The sequence below is a fragment of the Macrobrachium nipponense genome, chromosome 34 (assembly GCF_015104395.2).
Source record: "Macrobrachium nipponense isolate FS-2020 chromosome 34, ASM1510439v2, whole genome shotgun sequence".
NCBI classification, from domain to species: domain Eukaryota; kingdom Metazoa; phylum Arthropoda; class Malacostraca; order Decapoda; family Palaemonidae; genus Macrobrachium; species Macrobrachium nipponense.
Window position 1 is genome coordinate 10,338,652 of NC_061095.1, and position 18,077 is coordinate 10,356,728.

The 18,077-nt window shown below is 38.2% G+C and overlaps 2 protein-coding genes across 6 annotated transcripts in view; one reads left to right on the plus strand and one right to left on the minus strand.

Annotated features, from left to right (window-relative positions):
• Positions 1 to 4,385, plus strand: part of LOC135207895 (protein SpAN-like) — a 38,409-nt gene extending 34,024 nt beyond the window's left edge. For 3 of the 5 annotated variants that reach the window (XM_064239809.1, XM_064239813.1, XM_064239811.1), the window contains one exon: positions 2,939 to 4,385. In XM_064239809.1, the coding sequence (XP_064095879.1) occupies positions 2,939 to 3,464 (526 nt within the window). In that variant the 3' untranslated portion in view covers positions 3,465 to 4,385. The other 2 variants (XM_064239810.1, XM_064239812.1) reach the window with 2 other exon arrangements.
• A 3,558-nt stretch (positions 4,386 to 7,943) lies between these two features.
• On the minus strand, positions 7,944 to 17,656 carry LOC135207650 (keratin-associated protein 5-1-like). The gene is made up of 6 exons (XM_064239504.1): positions 17,574 to 17,656; positions 17,231 to 17,310; positions 15,811 to 16,009; positions 11,803 to 11,931; positions 10,365 to 10,490; positions 7,944 to 8,320 (listed from the first exon to the last, which is right to left on the minus strand). Exons 2-6 carry the CDS (start codon positions 17,297 to 17,299, stop codon positions 8,199 to 8,201), a joined length of 645 nt encoding a protein of 214 aa, XP_064095574.1. The 5' UTR covers positions 17,300 to 17,310; positions 17,574 to 17,656; the 3' UTR covers positions 7,944 to 8,198.
• Between the last annotated feature and the right edge of the window lie 421 nt (positions 17,657 to 18,077).

Genomic DNA, 18,077 nt, shown 5'->3' on the forward strand with positions numbered 1-18,077 from the left:
TTTTCATTGAGCAGGGAGTAATTGCTGCATTTCCCATTAACTAGATAGTGACACATTCAATCATGCATGCGTACATCAAACATATTTGTATATTCCCCAAGAAAAAAAATCTCCTCCTCGAGATGCAGATAAACTGACTTTTTAAGTAGGCACTGGCTCATTTTAATACAGCCTGTGGACCATATAGCAGTTATAGGTAATTTGTCACCCATGTGGTTTGAAGCCAGAGTGGTGGCAAAGCAAGAAATGTATGGGCACGTGACTGAGATCTCTTTATGAGAGGCTACCAAACCTGATTGTTAGTGAAGGTAGTTAGCTTACAAAGTCCCCCCCCCCCCACCACCCCACACGCCCTTCTCCATTCCTAAAGGGACAAAGAACAGAGGGATATACAGGGCGCTCAGGTGTGAGTTCTTCTTGTGGGTCTGCTGAACCTGGCAGCTAAATTTTGGTTTGGCAGCGAAGCTAGGAGGCCTCTACCTCAATTACTTTCTGGCGTAAATGCTTGCACATAATGGTAAACATTCCTGCTTACTTCCCTCATTCATCGTACTGGCTGTCTGTACCTCATTTTCTTTCATTCCATAGCATTCAAATAACTAACTGCATCTCTGTCTGCCTCATTCATAGTTCATTTCATAATTTTCAATCGACTAAAATCATTTCCTATTGTAAAAACATAGAATTAAGCTGTCAGAGTGAGAATCTGAAATTTTCTTTAGCAGAATGTGATGGAGAGTCCTTCAGGTCAGGACATCCTACAAAAAGTGCCACTAAGTCAAAGTTTCAAAGAGAATTTCCTTGAACAACAACTACAAGTACAACTACAGCAATGTCTCTCTAACACCAGCAACAATGATAATAACTGCAAAGCTAGTAGTGATGACCATGGAACCAACTACTATGGCTAAAAAGCTAATAACAGCCAATAACTACAACTATGAAGCTAATGATTATCAGCGTGACAGCTTCAAATCTGGTGCAAAAAAGAACAACAGACAGAACCAACAACTGGTATTGACAACTGCAACTTTGATGTTAACATCAATCATGATAGAATAACATCAGCAATTATGAAACCAAAAGCAATAACAACAAAACTGACCTTATTAACATAAAGTTGACAATAACCACTAACGAAACCCATAACTACAACTATGAAGCTAACAACAAAACCAGTAATTACTACAGAGATGTAAAAACAACAAGAAAACTGACGACTGCTGCTATGAAGCTGACTTCAACAACCACGGAGGAACATTAACAAGTACCTTGAGGTCAAAAAACCATATTGTTACCAACAAGTAAGTACTTCATGAAGCCAACAACGATGGAACTGAATTCTACCATGAAGCTGTCAACCCAGCCTCAATAGATCTAACAACTTCAGCTATGAAGCCAACAAAAATAACCATGATGACACTACCTCACAGTTTTCAAGTAAAAAAGGTGGGGTTGGGTGCGGGAATAGAACTGATAACTCTAACCAAAAATTTACCAATAATTTTGACACTTGAGCTGACAACAGCAATGGCGACAGAGAAAGAAAACTTCAGCGACAAAGCTGACAACAATGATATATTTGTTATCTAAAACTATTGCGGCTGCGATGGCATCAACAGGAGCGACAACCATAACCAGGGAGCCAAAGGAATCAAAATGAAATAGAGCATCACAATGAAGAAACCAACAACAGTGGTGAACACATCACCACCTACAGCAGACTGTGGTGCTTGCAAGCTTTAAAGTGATCTCAGTTTCTCCTCCATTTGCTTCTTCTCTCCCATCAGTCTGACTTCTATTTTGGTGAAACAGAAATTGCTTTTCTTTCCATTTGTGTTCTTTCAACACAAACACATAAATACTATCACAGCTCATTTCCTGAACAAGTGGCTCTTCTTTCTTGCTTGGCTTCTCTATCTCCTCTTGTCTGCAGTATTTTGACCTATCCAGAACCAGTCCCAATCCCACCCCCCAACCCCTCTCCCTCCGCTGTCCCAAACTACTCTCTCTCCCCCTCACTCTGTTTCAAACTATTTCTGTTTCGACATCATATCAATGTTTTCTTAATTTACAAAAGGTTATAATGCTTTTCGACCCCTATAAAGTGAAATAATAAAGATTTCAAAGTGAGAATTTGGAATTTTCTTTGGCAGAGCGTGTGGGAGAGATTTCCAACCAGGGAAGTCTTACAAGTCAAGCACTAATGATGTCGTAATCTTCTTTGACATCAGAGAAAAAGTGTATGCCAGTCAAGGATACAGAGGCAGAGTGACATTCCTGCCAAACCCAGCACTACCCAGAGCCACAACTAAAAAGACAACAACAACGACTAAGCCAAATACATCAAAAACAACAACGAAGGCAAAGCCAACAGCATCAATTGCAAAAGGGACAACAACGATGACAAAGAGGCCAATTAGATGGGAAATGGCAACAACACCAAACAAGCTGATAACGACGAAGAGGCCAGCCACTACAGCATTAGGCGTGAAAAAACTACATATGGCACCATCAACAACAAATCCAGAAACAACAACAGACGCATCGTCTGCCGCAGTCTCGGGTCCAAACAAGTCCTTTAAAATTCATCTGTCTCTCTTCTTTTATTTTCTCATTTCTTATCTCTTCAACTTCTACTGCCAGTGGAAAAACTGACGTCATTTCCAGTCAACATTTCCTTCATCCACTTCAAACGTCGTACTGAGAGACTCCTGAGAACATTTTCCAGAACCGATGGTGGTGCTTTCATACTTGGCTTATTTCTCTCGGCTTTTGTTCAAAACATTTCCACCTCTCACTAAACCAGCCGCCCCTAACTCTCTCTCTGCTCTCCACATCATTTTGTCCCCTGATTTGCAAAAGGCTAAGCTTATTTTTTACTGCAAAAAATACAGATTAGGATGTTAAAGTGAGCATTTGGAATTTTCTTTGGCAGAACGTGTGGGAAAGACTTCCCTCCTGGCAAATCTTACAAGTCAAGCACTAACGAGGTCATAGTCTTCTTTGACATCCGAGATATGTTCGACACCAAAGGTTACAAGGGAAGAGTGGAATTCATTCCAAATGAAAGCACAACTACGGTCCAGTCGACCTCAACGACTACGACCTCGACGACTACGACCTCGACGACTACGACCTCGACGACTACGACAACACCTACAACCCCACTCACAATGAGAACCACAAAAATGACTACGACACCGACATCTACCACAACAAGGAGTACAACTACTACAGGAACAACAACTACTACAGAGACAACACACCCAGCAACGTTGAAATCAACAACAGTGGAGGAGCCAAAAACAACATTGATGGAAGAGACAACAACAACAATGATGATTGTCACAACACAGCACGCATCTGCCGCCTCCAGCACTGATAAGTCCTTGAAGTTACCTTTTTATTTCCTCTTTTTACTAGTTCTTCCCAGCCTATTTGAATTCTACTTCCAACAGTAAAGAAGGCGCAATTTTCTGTCAAATTTTCCTTCTTTCCATGTAAATTTATAATTACTGTCATCAGAATATATTTCCTCAACCAATGGCAGTCCATTTGCCATGCTGCTTTCCACTGGTCTCGGACAAAGAACTACGGGAGTAGCTTCCACTATTCCAGTAGAGAAGAAAAATAAATCGCTCTCCTCTTGGTAGTGGGGGACCCGATATAATATAGCAATGGTTGTGAAGTCCAGTATTAGCCTCATTAGCAAAGCTCTACTTTCCTTATCAGCTCTTCGCAGAAAATAAGCTTTTCATTGGGACTAAAAATACTTACATCTTGTTTTAAACCCATTATAATGAGAGCAATTTCTAAACGAGATTCTTGTTAATAATGTGATGAATTTATTCAGAGGCAGTTAAAAAGGAGATTTAACCTTCAAGAAGGCCCTCCACTGGCGCCAGATACTTTCGCCAGCCAAAGACCTTTAGGAAAGGAACTACAAGTGAATCCTGGGCTAGCTGTTGCTTCAATACTACTGCTCCCAATTGAAGTATCCAGCCTTGCGGCAGCATTCGTCAAATCGATACCATAAATCAGGGTCCCCAAAGAGCGACACCCAGGCAGCACTGGGTAATTACATGCTGTCTTTTCTGAGATTAGTATTTCTCCCTCTTTTTTATTTTTTATTTTTATTATTATTTTTTTTTTCGAAGTATCGCCTCTCTACAACCTTTCTCTCACTATTGCTATCGTTCTCTCTGAAGACAAACAGATATATTAGTTACGGATTCATGTATACTTGATTTTTAGAAGAAATCTGTGTTATATATCATTTGTGCAATTTAAAAAATGTACCAGGAGTATAAAGTTATTCATTTCAGGAAAAATGTGATAAAATCATGTTATAATCAAAGAGTAATAAATATATATCTAATAAATGAGTGATAATTTCACTACCTATTTTAGTACGACAGACAGTACAGGTATACGCATTTTATGAGTGATGAAAAATTTTAGATTATATCTTTTATCATGACACTGAACTCTTAGACTAAATGTCCGGGAGAAAATTCAAAATATAGGAAGATGATATTACAGTCTGAGGAAACATTGTCTCTCTAAGTCATGCACAACCAAATACGTAATGAAACGATATAAATAGAACCTTTCCATATTATGGAAGGAGACTGACACAAACTACTGTATACCCAGATATATACGCTTCTGCTTCAGCAGTTAACCTCAAAGCAGCAATGGAAAACACTAGATCTCAGGGAACCTTGCAACCATGAACACAAATATAAATAAGAAGAAAAACCTTGAAGAAACCAAGAGAAAAAAATCGAAAAAACATAACTTTGAGAAACAATGGAAAGCATTAAGAGAAATCATGGAAGAGGTAAATAAACGACTGAGAACAACTGCCTGCCACTTGTTTTGATTAAGAAAATCATTTTGCACAATTCAAATGGTGTTTTTAAGCCTTTCTTTTGTTTCTAAGCCTTATCTAGACTTCAAAATGAGACATTTCAGGCACTGCTGATTCTGGTTCAGAAAAACCTTCAGAAGATACTGAGAGCAAAACCTAGATCAATATCTTATGTTTGAGCGTTATCACCTTAACTTCAAAAATGTATCAAGACCACATATACAGCATCACATCCAACTCCACTACTTATCTGATTCTGCCCCTTCAATATAGATTTGCTTGGACACAATCAATGTGACCATTAAATCAAAATTTGGATTTTATTTCAGTTTCCATAAGACTTCTTTATGCTATTCTAAGAACAGCATGATCATTATCATTGATAAACACTTTGACCAGACCACAGAGTCAACATCTTTAACTTTCATAAAGCTGGCCTGAAGGATTTCATCTTGAATATATGAGATCTAATTTTAATAAATGCAACTCATAAAAATTCAATCAGCAGGTAAACTGATAATGCTTGAAGATTCAGACAATATTTGCCTTAAGGATGTGTTAGAACAGCAGGAGGCTTAGGAAACAAATCATGTGAAATAGGAAAATACTCCAAAGCATGGGTATTATCCTGTCACATTTCAAGTTGTCCTATACGGTGGAGATAATCCTTGGAATGGAATTGAATATGGAGTTTAGGCCAAAGACCAAGCACTGGAACCTATGAGGTTATTCGGCGCAGGAAAGGAAACTGAGAGTAGGTAGGTTTGAAAGGTGTAACAAGAGGCAAACCTCATAGCAGTTGCACTATGAAATAACCGTTAGGGTGGACAGCAAGATGGAAAAAATATAATATGAAAGGAGGTACAGTAGAAGGATTGAAAAGGGTTGCAGCTAGGGGACCGAAGGGACGCTGCAAAGACCTTTAGTAATGCCTACAGTGTAATGCGTGATGTGCACTGACGGCACTACCCAATTCACTTACTTCTTGGGAGTAATAACCTCCATCATGGCGATGTTCTAAAAGCCCCAGGACATAATCTCACACCCAATTTTAGCTAGGAAATGCTTACATTTAATAGCAGTCCTGCCTGGGTCTGCAAGTGGAATCACATGAACCAAGTAATGATTTATAGTTAACTCCGCACTGGTTTTAACTGATCACCATGATTAGACCAAGTAAGCTTTTCATCGAATCCAGTGGCTCAAAATTTAAGTACTTTTTCATCAGGTAAAATATTGCCATTTATTAGACACACAAGTGGAGTTATATTAGAAGTCACCTACACCTATCACTTCAACAATGACAAACAGATGAACCTTCATTTTATATGTTGTGAATTCCTCTTCATGTGTGTATGTATGATACATTATTTCATACTCCAACTTTGAGTATACCGAGACTATGGCGTTATTTGACATTCCAATTGCCAACAGTTGTGTACAATTTTCTAAACAGTGGATGAACCCAGGAGTCACAGACAAATATGTCGAGCTAAACTTTACTAGTAAGTTTCATCTGGAGGAATAGGGTGTTCCACAAATCTAAAATGAAATAAAAATAATACTGCAGACACAAATGATGAGAGTAACTGGTATCCTCTTGGTGAATTTATCATAATCTGTCATCCAATGTCATGGCAATACCTCCGTTTTCCAGATTTACTGATAATCTTCAAAAATTATATTCCTTGAACTTCTCTGGCAGTTGGTTTCATTATTCCTTAGAAAGATGTCTTCATTAAGAGAAAGTGTCTCTGTTTCAAGTAATATCTCTACTCTTAGGGTGAAATTGGAATTGTAAGACTCCTTGTGATTGTTACTTTTGTCGAAAGAAATTAAACGTTTCTGTATTCACAAAGGAGAGTAAGCCCTGTTACTAGCTATTTAAATTAATATAATTTTCCATTAATCTCATTTGATCTAGTTGCTAGGCTATTATGCAATATTCGAGTGAGTACAGTTTATAGTGCAAATTTTACACTTAATATGCATACAGTTATCTTTTTCTACACTGACCTTGTTTGAGTTTATAGTTCATGATACTCATACATTTGAGGCTCCTTGGTTGTTTTATAAAGCATAGGATTTTTCACATATGAGTGTTTCCATGTAACCAAGGCTCATCAAATCTACCAGATGTCTACCCCGAATACCTCGATCTCAGTGATTCTCCAAAGCACTGTAGAAATTTTATCCTACCAGGGAACTGTAGGGCTTGCTGTCTAGTCTTTACTGCTTTTTAAAACTTCCATTAAATTAAACATACACCTTAATATCAGAGCCACAAATATTTCAATCATTAACATAATGGCACTCCAGTGAAGGTTGCTCCAATCTTTTTCAACAATTCTGTATATTCTACTTGAATCGTATATCCGAAAACTGTAGAGAGAAGATGGTTATCCTCCTTATCTTGATAAACAGAGAGGAGGTGGATTTTCAAGTCCCCTAGGCTAGCCAGCAGACCAGAGGAAAAGTGACGCACAATCACTGGGACCAAACAGTCATGACGTTACAGCTGAGGTTGTTAAGCCATCACAAATCCATGAATTAAGAGTGTACAATTCTATACGACAAATGGCAGTTGGATCCACAGCCTGGCCATAATGCTATATACCCATAGGAGAGCTGATGGGATCACTTTCACCATTTTCTGGTCACCACTAACTGAACTTTTGCAAGAGTTTTGCCAAGTGTTCAAGAACATCGAAGTTGATTTTATAGGTCTAGGCCTCTGCACGATTGCTGCTCACGTCTGATCAAGTGTTTACTGATCAGAGCTGCAGCTGAGGAAGACAGTTTCATTTAACGATTTATTCAGTAAAATGAATTTTGTATTATAATTACATCCTCACCGCAGAATAGTAGCTTTATGCCAATGGGGAACCGCATAAATTTTCTATGCCTACTACGCCCTTGAATCATCTCATCCAATGCTTTATTACCCAAAATTGCGTTGAGTCACTGAATTATACTTAATAATCTTTTACAAATTTCTTGTGTCATTTTCAATTCAATCTGAGGTAGGAAAAGTAGGAAATTAAAATAGAATTACACAATACAGCAATCATTTTATTTGTGGAATGGTGACTATGGTAAGAAAAGAGAAAAATGGATTCAATTCAGAAATCCTGGGAGGAGATAGTACAAAGAGACGGAAAGTATTACCAAGACATAACAGATTGGTGTTGGTACAGAAGGGCAAATCCAGGGAACGTGAGAAGTGAATGGTACAGTATGTACTATCTAAGTATTCATGTATATGTGTGCGTGTGCTCCATGTGCTCGTGGACTTCTTGTCAAAGACCACTTCAGATGTCCGTTATTTCCTGCAGCAGCGGCAGTTATTTCCAGGGCAACTGCCTATCCTCCAGTCCCAAAAGGAACAAGCGTTCTTCCGTCTACAGTAGAAGTGGTTATTCTGTCCGCATCTCTCCTCACATCCTAACAGAAACATTACTGGGTTTGATGAAGGGATTCCTTTGGGAAAAAAACTGTTGTACTTCATGTATTTGAGTTCTTACTCAGACACTGTCCTTTTCATATGCATGGTTTGACGTTAATTTATGATATAAATCTGTTTACCATTAACATTCACATTTGTATTATATAACTGGTTATCATTCAACGTTCATATTTGTTGTTATAAGTCTGTTTATCATACAACATTCATATTTGTGTTATAAATTTGTTTGTATCATAAATCTGTTTATCATTCAACGTTCACATTTGTATTATAAATCTGGTTATCATTCAACGTTCATATTTTTATTATAAATCTGTTTGTATGATAAATCTCTTTATCATTCAATGTTCATATTTGTACTATATTTATCACTCAACATTCATATTTGTATACTTGGGATAATTACCTTCAACTTTTGTTAATCAGCATTGATCATTTACCATTGAAGTAAACAACAGGTACTGAGTCATTTTCAAATTAAGTATGCCAGTCAGGTTATTATATACTTTCTGAACATCTGTATGTTTGCTCTCAAATAACAATATAAGTAACCAATTTGGACATTTTTCTTTAGGTAAAAATGAAATGGGATAACGGACTTGTAAATACCGTCTAACTCAGCAAACAAGGGAAGCGCCTATTTTGAAGACAGCAAACTTGGAAATACGTCCAAAGGTCAACAGTCTAGCGAATAGCTAATTTCGGAATATCCCCTAAGGTCAACAATCAAAGGAATAGCAGATGTGGATATAGCGCCTGAGGTTAATACCAGACTTAAATACTACCTGGGATAAGTTCTCGAGAAATACAAGAAAGGCCTCATTTGGAAATTTTGCCTGTGGCAATCAATCACAACAGAACTGATTTGGAAATACTGTCTGTGGTAAAGACAGTGAAATAAATGACCTGGCTAATAATCAAAGAATAAATGATGTGCAAATAAAGCTTGAATTATTGCGACAAATGAACAGCCAAGGAAATGACTGACTTGACAACACTGCCATGGGTAACCAAATCAAGGAAATAACGACTTGGAAGTATGCTGAGGAATAATTGAGTTGGAACTAAAGTTTTTTATATATAATAATAAATGGTTTAGAAATGAGGCATAGGTAAACAATCAGTGCCACAGATGAACAACCAAGAAAATTAGTGATTTGGCAACACTGCCGTGGGTAACCATATTAAAAGAAATAACAGCTTTGAAGCAATGCTGAGGCCAAAAAAATAAATACGTAATAAATAATAAAATTTGAGTTGGAACTGCCAACGAAGTCAATGAAGACAATGGTTCATTTGGAAAAATGTCACGTAAATAACTGATTTGGAAGTACTGATTAAGAAATAATGCCATTGTAATCAAACAAGGTGATAACTGATTTTATGGGAATAATACCAGGGTAAACAATCAATATAAAAAATGATGTGGATATAATACCAAGGTAAGCAAGCAATGTAGAGAGGGCTAATGATAACCTCATTCCTTGGGGATTTGACCTACTGACCACTTATGCAGCGCTTATTTTCAGGCAATATCGTTTGCTTATAAAATGTGCTACCTCAGGCTTACTGGGGAGAAGGTTTCAAATCCCCCAAGGAGGGAGGTTATCATCAGAATCTACTTTCAGTCAATACTGCCTGCTTTTTAAATACAATAATAATAAATAATTTAGAAAAAAGGCATAGGTAAATAGTTATAATAATCAGCGCAGTAAATGATTTGCAAATGATATGTAGGTAAACAATCCAATTAGAAATATAACCTGAGGAGAACATTCACTGAAATAACCGAATAACTGGTATAGAGGTTAGTGTCGTAGAGGGCCACTCAGATGTCGCGGGTTTGCGTCTCCCCCTGGACGATGGAAAATCACTGGCACTGCAGTGTGAGGTCTGCGGTGAGAGGTTGAAACCAACATTCTTTGGAAGCTTGCATTGGTGCACTTGTTCCATTTGAATAGGTTTCATCGACTGCAAAAATAATAATAATCGTCATATTAGCTAACAGAAACGCTCGCTCACCTGGTTTTGGCTGGCAGCACTCGCAGGCAGGATGCTTGCAGGTCCCGGAGATTTTGCGCTCACTACTTGGGTCACAGCCTAGTTTGCAGGTACCCGAGCCATCAGCGCCGCAGGCTCCTCCACAGTCTTCATATGAAAAATCTGTGATTACCATTCGTCTCTATCTCTTAAATGGACATGCAATTACATAATTATATCTACACACGCATACAGCATACATACACATATACTTTAACTTGTGCAAATTGACTGATTATGAAATTTAGGTCTTGAAGAGCAAGCTTAGCAACCCATCAGGATTATTCAGCGCCTTAATGAAAATGAAATACATAAATTAGTATGATAAATTATGAATATATGAATGGTAACAGTGCTCACGTATAAACGTAAAAAAATGAAGAATGATGATAGATAAAACCAATAAAAAAATTTAATTAGATTTTATAAATATTTAAAAATATATACTTTATAAAAATAGAATTACTAAAATCTTTACTAAAGATACTGAAATCATATCTTACTCAAATAAAACTAGATTCTTTCAGATAACCCATAAGGTTATGATCTGCCTCAATCCCATTATTTAAAACTTCTAAAATAAAACTTATGCAAATGTTTGTCTTAAAAGCTTCTAGGTGAATTTATCATAAAAGCCTCTGGGTAAAATGACATCATCTACAGCATACCCGGACTGCATAACAAGGACTTTCATGATGCATGATCTTTTCATTTGTATTCATGCAAACCTGATCTCGACTATGAGTACTGACAACAATCAATGACATCAGTACAGGAGTAATAAAAACTACTGAACACAGTATGACATAAAATGACTCATGTCTTTTCAACGTATAAAAACAATTCGATGAAATATGTTCCCTTAAGTGTCCCTGGTGACACTTGAATATGAGATATCTTCCCCTGTAAATATTAAAAAAATGTGAAATATGAAACCCATTCAATATGACAATAAATATTCTAATCACAGTGCTTACGATAAAGTATTTCTTTCAGAGGACAGTTCATCCTAGACACTACAGCTCTGATCAAGATTACTGAATCATATATCCCAATTAGTATTCTTATTCAAGAGGGTTTCATAAACAACTTAAATATTTACGAATCACCAGTCATTGATGAACGGAGATATCAAAATCTAAGAGTTGGTTCCCAAACTAATCACCTCTAAAATCCTTATGCCCCCTGTGGCGAAATTTATATAATTCTTACATATTCACTTGGAGGAAGCCTAAAAGACCATTAATTTGGTTTAAACATGCTCGAATTGCCCCCCTTAAAAATCAAATGACCCCCTGGTGGGGCGTACATCCCACGTTGTGAACTACTGTTCTTGAGTATCAGAATTTTGAAAAGTCTCTCTCTCTCTCTCTCTCTCTCTCTCTCTCTCTCTCTCTCTCTCTCTCTCTCTCAAACTCACCAGGTTTTCTCTCGCAGCAGCTACATCCAAAATTTCCACACTTGTTATTATCTCCGGCTTCATACTCGGAAGAACTGCAGCTAGTTCGACAGATACCTGTATTGTTGGAACCACAAGAGCCTCCACAAGCTGCAAAGGAATATCATTGTCTTCGTAAAGAATGTCGGGTTAAGGAGGCAATTCAGATTAACAAGATATTAAGCATATTAATTATTCAATTCTGCTACCTAATTATAATCTGAGTTTTCTTTTAAATGCTTTAGACTTTTTGAGGGAGAATGACGTCATAAGGAAAACTTTTTCTTGGTAAGTGAACATCTTGAAAATCTTTCAAGAAACGGAAGATCGCGAGCCGAATATGACTTCCTTTTTTATTAGCTGTGATACTTTTTGTCTTTAATTTTTTGTCGTTCCATCTGGTCTCTCTCTCCACCCAGTCGTCCAACTTCTTTGACTCTGCTTCACTCCACTCTAATAACAAATCTCGAGGGCGAGCAGTGTGAGTCAAGAAAGCCGCTCAATAAACTAAACAATAATAATAATAATAACACCACCAGCACAACCAACCCAACAGAAACCAAAACAGCAACCTCCTTGGAAAAGGCGCCTGGAAAAGCAAATCATGGTGATGAGATCTGACTTGAGTAAACTGAAAGAGATGGCAGCAAAAAGGCTAAGAAGCAAGAAAACAAGGGAGCAACTCAACGAGAAATACAAAGTACAAGAGACGGGACTAAACAACACAATAGAAGATGTAAAACAGAGGCTTAAGGCCAAAGCACATAAGATCCAACGGTACATGAACAGGAATAAGGGATACCAACAGAACAAACTATTCGAAACCAACCAGAAAAGACTATACAGCCAACTAAGAGGGGAAGACAACCACCCAGAAATTCCTGAAGCCGAACCAAGTAAGAGACTCTGGGAAAACATATGGAGCAATCCGGTATCACACAACAAACATGCAACATAGCTCCAGGAAGTCAAGGAAGAAGAAACAGGGAGAATAAAACAAAGATTCACAGAGATCACGACAGACACAGTCAGACACCAACTAAAGAAAATACCAAACTGGAAAGCCCCAGGTCCCGATGAAGTCCATGGATACTGGCTCAAAAACTTCAAGGCCCTACACCCACGAATAGCAGAACAACTCCAGCATTGTATCTCAAATCACCATGCACCCAAATGGATGACCACAGGAAGAACATCCTTAGTACAAAAAGACAAGAGTAAGGGAAATATAGCCAGTAACTATAGGCCTATCACCTGCCTACCAATAATGTGGAAGTTACTAACAGGTATCATCAGTGAAAGGCTATACAACTACCTAGAGGAGACAAACACCATCCCCCACCAACAGAAAGGCTGCAGAAGGAAGTGTAGGGCACAAAAGACCAGCTCCTCATAGACAAAATGGTAATGAAGAACAGTAGGAGAAGGAAAACCAATCTAAGCATGGCATGGATAGACTATAAGAAAGCCTTCGACATGATACCACACACATGGCTAATAGAATGCCTGAAAATATATGGGGCAGAGGAAAACACCATCAGCTTCCTCAAAAATACAGTGAGCAACTGGAATACAATACTTACAAGCTCTGGAATAAGACTAGCAGATGTTAACATCAGGAGAGGAATCTTCCAGGGCGACTCACTGTCCCCACTACTCTTCGTAGTAGCCATGATTCCCATGACAAAAGTACTACAGAAGATGGATGCCAGGTACCAACTCAAGAAAAGAGGCAACAGAATTAACCATCTGATGTTCATGGACGACATCAAGCTGTATGGTAAGAGCATCAAGGAAATAGATACCCTAATCCAGACTGTAAGGATTGTATCTGGGGACATCAGGATGGAGTTTGGAATAGAAAAATGCGCCTTAGTCAACATACAAAAAGGCAAAGTAACGAGAACTGAAGGGATAAGGCTACGAGATGGGAGCAACATCAAACACATAGATGAGACAGGATACAAATACCTGGGAATAATGGAAGGAGGGGATATAAAACACCAAGAGATGAAGGGCACTATCAGGAAAGAATATATGCAGAGACTCAAGGCGATACTCAAATCAAAACTCAACGCCGGAAATATGATAAAAGCCATAAACACATGGGCAGTGCCAGTAATCAGATACAGCGCAGGAATAGTGGAATGGACGAAGGCAGAACTCCGCAGCATAAATCAGAAAACCAGGAAACATATGCCAATACACAAAGCACTACACCAAAGAGCAAATACGGACAGACTATACATAACACGAAAGGAAGGAGGGAGAGGACTACTAAGTATAGAGGACTGCGTCAACATCGAGAACAGAGCACTGGGGCAATATCTGAAAACCAGTGAAGACGAGTGGCTAAAGAGTGCATGGGAAGAAGGACTAATAAAAGTAGACGAAGACCCAGAAATATACAGACACAGGAGAATGACAGACAGAACAGAGGACTGGCACAACAAACCAATGCACGGACAATACATGAGACAGACTAAAGAACTAGCCAGCGATGACACATGGCAATGGCTAGAGAGGGGAGAGCTAAAGAAGGAAACTGAAGGAATGATAACAGCGGCACAAGATCAGGCCCTAAGAACCAGATATGTTCAAAGAACGATAGACGGAAATAACATCTCTCCCATATGTAGGAAGTGCAATACGAAAAATGAAACCATAAGCCACATAGCAAGCGAATGCCCGGCACTTGCACAGAACCAGTACAAAAAGAGGCATGATTCAGTAGCAAAAGCCCTCCACTGGAGCCTGTGCAAGAAACATCAGCTACCTTGCAGTAATAAGTGGTACGAGCACCAACCTGAGGGAGTGATAGAAAACGATCAGGCAAAGATCCTCTGGGACTATGGTATCAGAACGGATAGGGTGATACGTGCAAACAGACCAGACGTGACATTGATTGACAAAGTCAAGAAGAAAGTATCACTCATTGATGTCGCAATACCATGGGACACCAGAGTTGAAGAAAAAGAGAGGGAAAAAATGGATAAGTATCAAGATCTGAAAATAGAAATAAGAAGGATATGGGATATGCCAGTGGAAATCGTACCCATAATCATAGGAGCACTAGGCACGATCCCAAGATCCCTGAAAAGGAATCTAGAAAAACTAGAGGCTGAAGTAGCTCCAGGACTCATGCAGAAGAGTGTGATCCTAGAAACGGCACACGTAGTAAGAAAAGTGATGGACTCCTAAGGAGGCAGGATGCAACTTGGAACCCCACACTATAAATAAATACCACCCAGTCGAATTGGAGGACTGTGATAGAGCAAAAAAAAAAAAAAAAAAAAATTAATAATAATAATAATAATAATAATAATAATAATAATAATAATAATAATAATAATAATAATAATAATCATTCATCTAAGGTCACTATGCAATCCAATCTAAAATCTTCAATGGTTATTTAGTTAAAATTTGGAAACCATATAATCCGGAACCAAGTAATTTTTTTCCCATCTCTTGGATCCTTGCGTACAAATTAAAATCTTAAAATCATTACCTAACTGAAGCACTATCAAATACGATAAATATAAATGAAATAATGTGAGATAATTAGAAAGATTTAGAGAGAAACACTGATGTGGATATGAAGTGGCAAATAAACCTCTTGAAGTCATCTGTGAGCGTTTCCTTTAGTTGGACAGGAATGTGTGTTTGAGAGATGAAGGTTGAACGGGAGTGTGTGTTTGAGAGAGGAAGATGAACAGAAGTGTGTGTTTGATGGAGAAGGCTGAACAGATGTGTGTGTTTGAAAGAGGAAGTTGAACAGGAGTGTGTGTTTGAGAGAAAAGGGTGAACAGGAATGTGTAATTGAGAGAGAAGGTTGAACAGGAGTGTGTGTTTGAGAGAGAAAGTTGAACACGAGTGTGTTTGAGAGAGGGTTGAACACGAGTGTGTGTCTGAGAGAGAGAGAGAGAGAGAGAGAGAGAGAGAGAGAGAGAGAGAGAGAGTCTCATGTTCTCTCATTGTTGTACTCACGGATACAGCAAGTGCAAATTCCCTCGCACAGTCCATTGATTCTCCGCTTACAACGATTGAACCAGTGTTGTCCACATTCCCCGCCCTGGTTTTCACATCCTTTGTCGTCGCATCTGAAAATTCCGAAAAACCTCCCTTGTTCATTTGCCTTCTCTTCGTCACGTTCCGTGTCCTCCAGTTCGAACGCTCTTCTCTCGACCTAAGTAGAAAAGGAAATTAACCTCTGAATGAATGAATGATTATAAGTTATCTGGGGTCATAATCATGCACCAATGTTTACTTGCTCAGAACTTTCTGACTGAACCAGTTTTTACGACGTCTGCGAAGCCAGAAAACTGGTAATATTTCCAGGGTTTTAGGATTCTAGGAATCTTTCAAGTGCATGCAGTAAAAGAACTCATACTGCTATTGGGTATTGTCTTTACACGTCGCTAATTTGTACACAGATAGAAGGTGCGTTTGTATATGTAAGAAAGAAGACGGATCTTCACAAAAATAATAAGAAAAATTTCAGTTAAAACACCAAAAATATATAAAATCAAATTACACCCTTCTTAGATGGAAGGTCTCATGCTGTAATAATAAAGCATAGATTTCGATTGGCTACTGTGCCAGCAGTTGAATTACTTCTAAAATCCTTGGGCTTTGTGCACAGATGACCTCTATGCTCTAACAAAGTTTTAGTTTCTGGTAAGTGTCTGTGTTATTCCACAAATCAAATCATGGGAAGATCGTAATCTGGCTGAAGACTGAATGATTTAATATCCAAGAAGTCACACTTCAAGACTGATAGCCCTCGTAACCTCTGATCAGTGAATCTGATATGCTATTTCAATAATGACAGCAGTAATGCTATGTGCAACAATAAGTGTTTCTGTTCCTTTTGAAAGCAAGTCCACTAACACAATTATGGAGTTCTTGGTATGGAGGGTTACCAAGTCATCCAGTAGAAATAATACAACGCTAATTTTGATTTCCGCTTTTGACAGAAGTGGCTGTGCGTCCAAAAGCGTGACAAATAATGAGCCCTGAGGACGGTACCCTTTTCCACAAAAGTTATTAATTTCTCCGCATTTTATTCATATTTACATTACCATTCTAAACCTATGAAAACTAATTTTTCATGCCTCTTAGGCAAAACAGAGGAATCACTCAAAAAATAGGCTTTGTTAATGGCGACTAACTATCTGAACAAAATTTGAACATTTCTATTACGAGAACATTCTCCAATTTATGGTTTTTTTAAAGTTTCAAAGATCGATACTGATCTGTTATCAACATTCAAGTCAACTGTGTATCCATCCAAGAACAGCACCTAGACTAAAGGCTCATTCCTAATGAAGGTGTTGCAAAACATAATTTGTCTCTCATTCTAATCTACCTCTGTCCGAAAAGTCTTTTGTTATTAAATGGCACCTACCTCTGTCGAGACTACTGCTCCAGCCCAAAGGACAATGAGAACAGGTAGAAATGTAATCCACTTGCACATCTTTGCGATACCTGATGAGAACAGAAAGGTGTAATCACATACCTAAGGTATTACATCTATCTCCGTCTAAATAAACGAAGAAATCATAGAATTGTACATTAAATAACGAAATTAGTCAAAAATATTTTCGTGGATAACTTTAGCTATCACAATCTACGCACTTTAAAAGATATTTATCTGACGAGATAGCTAAGAATGAAATGATGAACAAGAATATACTTTATAAAGTAATCTCTCTTAAATGAAAACGAATGATTTACCAAAACGAGTATACCTGGCTTTGTCAAGCGGAGCGAACAACTCCTAACACGCTCACGACAGCTGAAGAACAGGGAGGTAATGACAATCTCCGGCTCATTTAAGGGCTCACGACCTATCCTCGACCCCAAGAAAGCCTCTTAACCTCGATATGCGATAAAAGATTAATCCATATTTTTACTACTCTCATTCCGCACGTGTGTCATCTAATTAATGTTTAATCATTCAAGAGGAACCAAAGCTGACATGATGACATCTTCAGGAGAAGAGAGACGGGAGGTCTTTTATGCATAAATCTATCCTCTCAGTTTATCTGGGGCGTCATCTTGATATTAAACCAGGGACGCGTGGAAATAATCAAGAATTTACTTCAAAAATTCATTTCGTGAAAAATGGATGGCGTGTGCAATAAAATTGACAGAACAGAGTTCGATATATAACCGGTGAGAATTTGTGTGTAATAGCAGATTCACTAGTCTGAGAAGTCCCGAGTTCAATGCTGGGCAGAGCAAGAAACAGC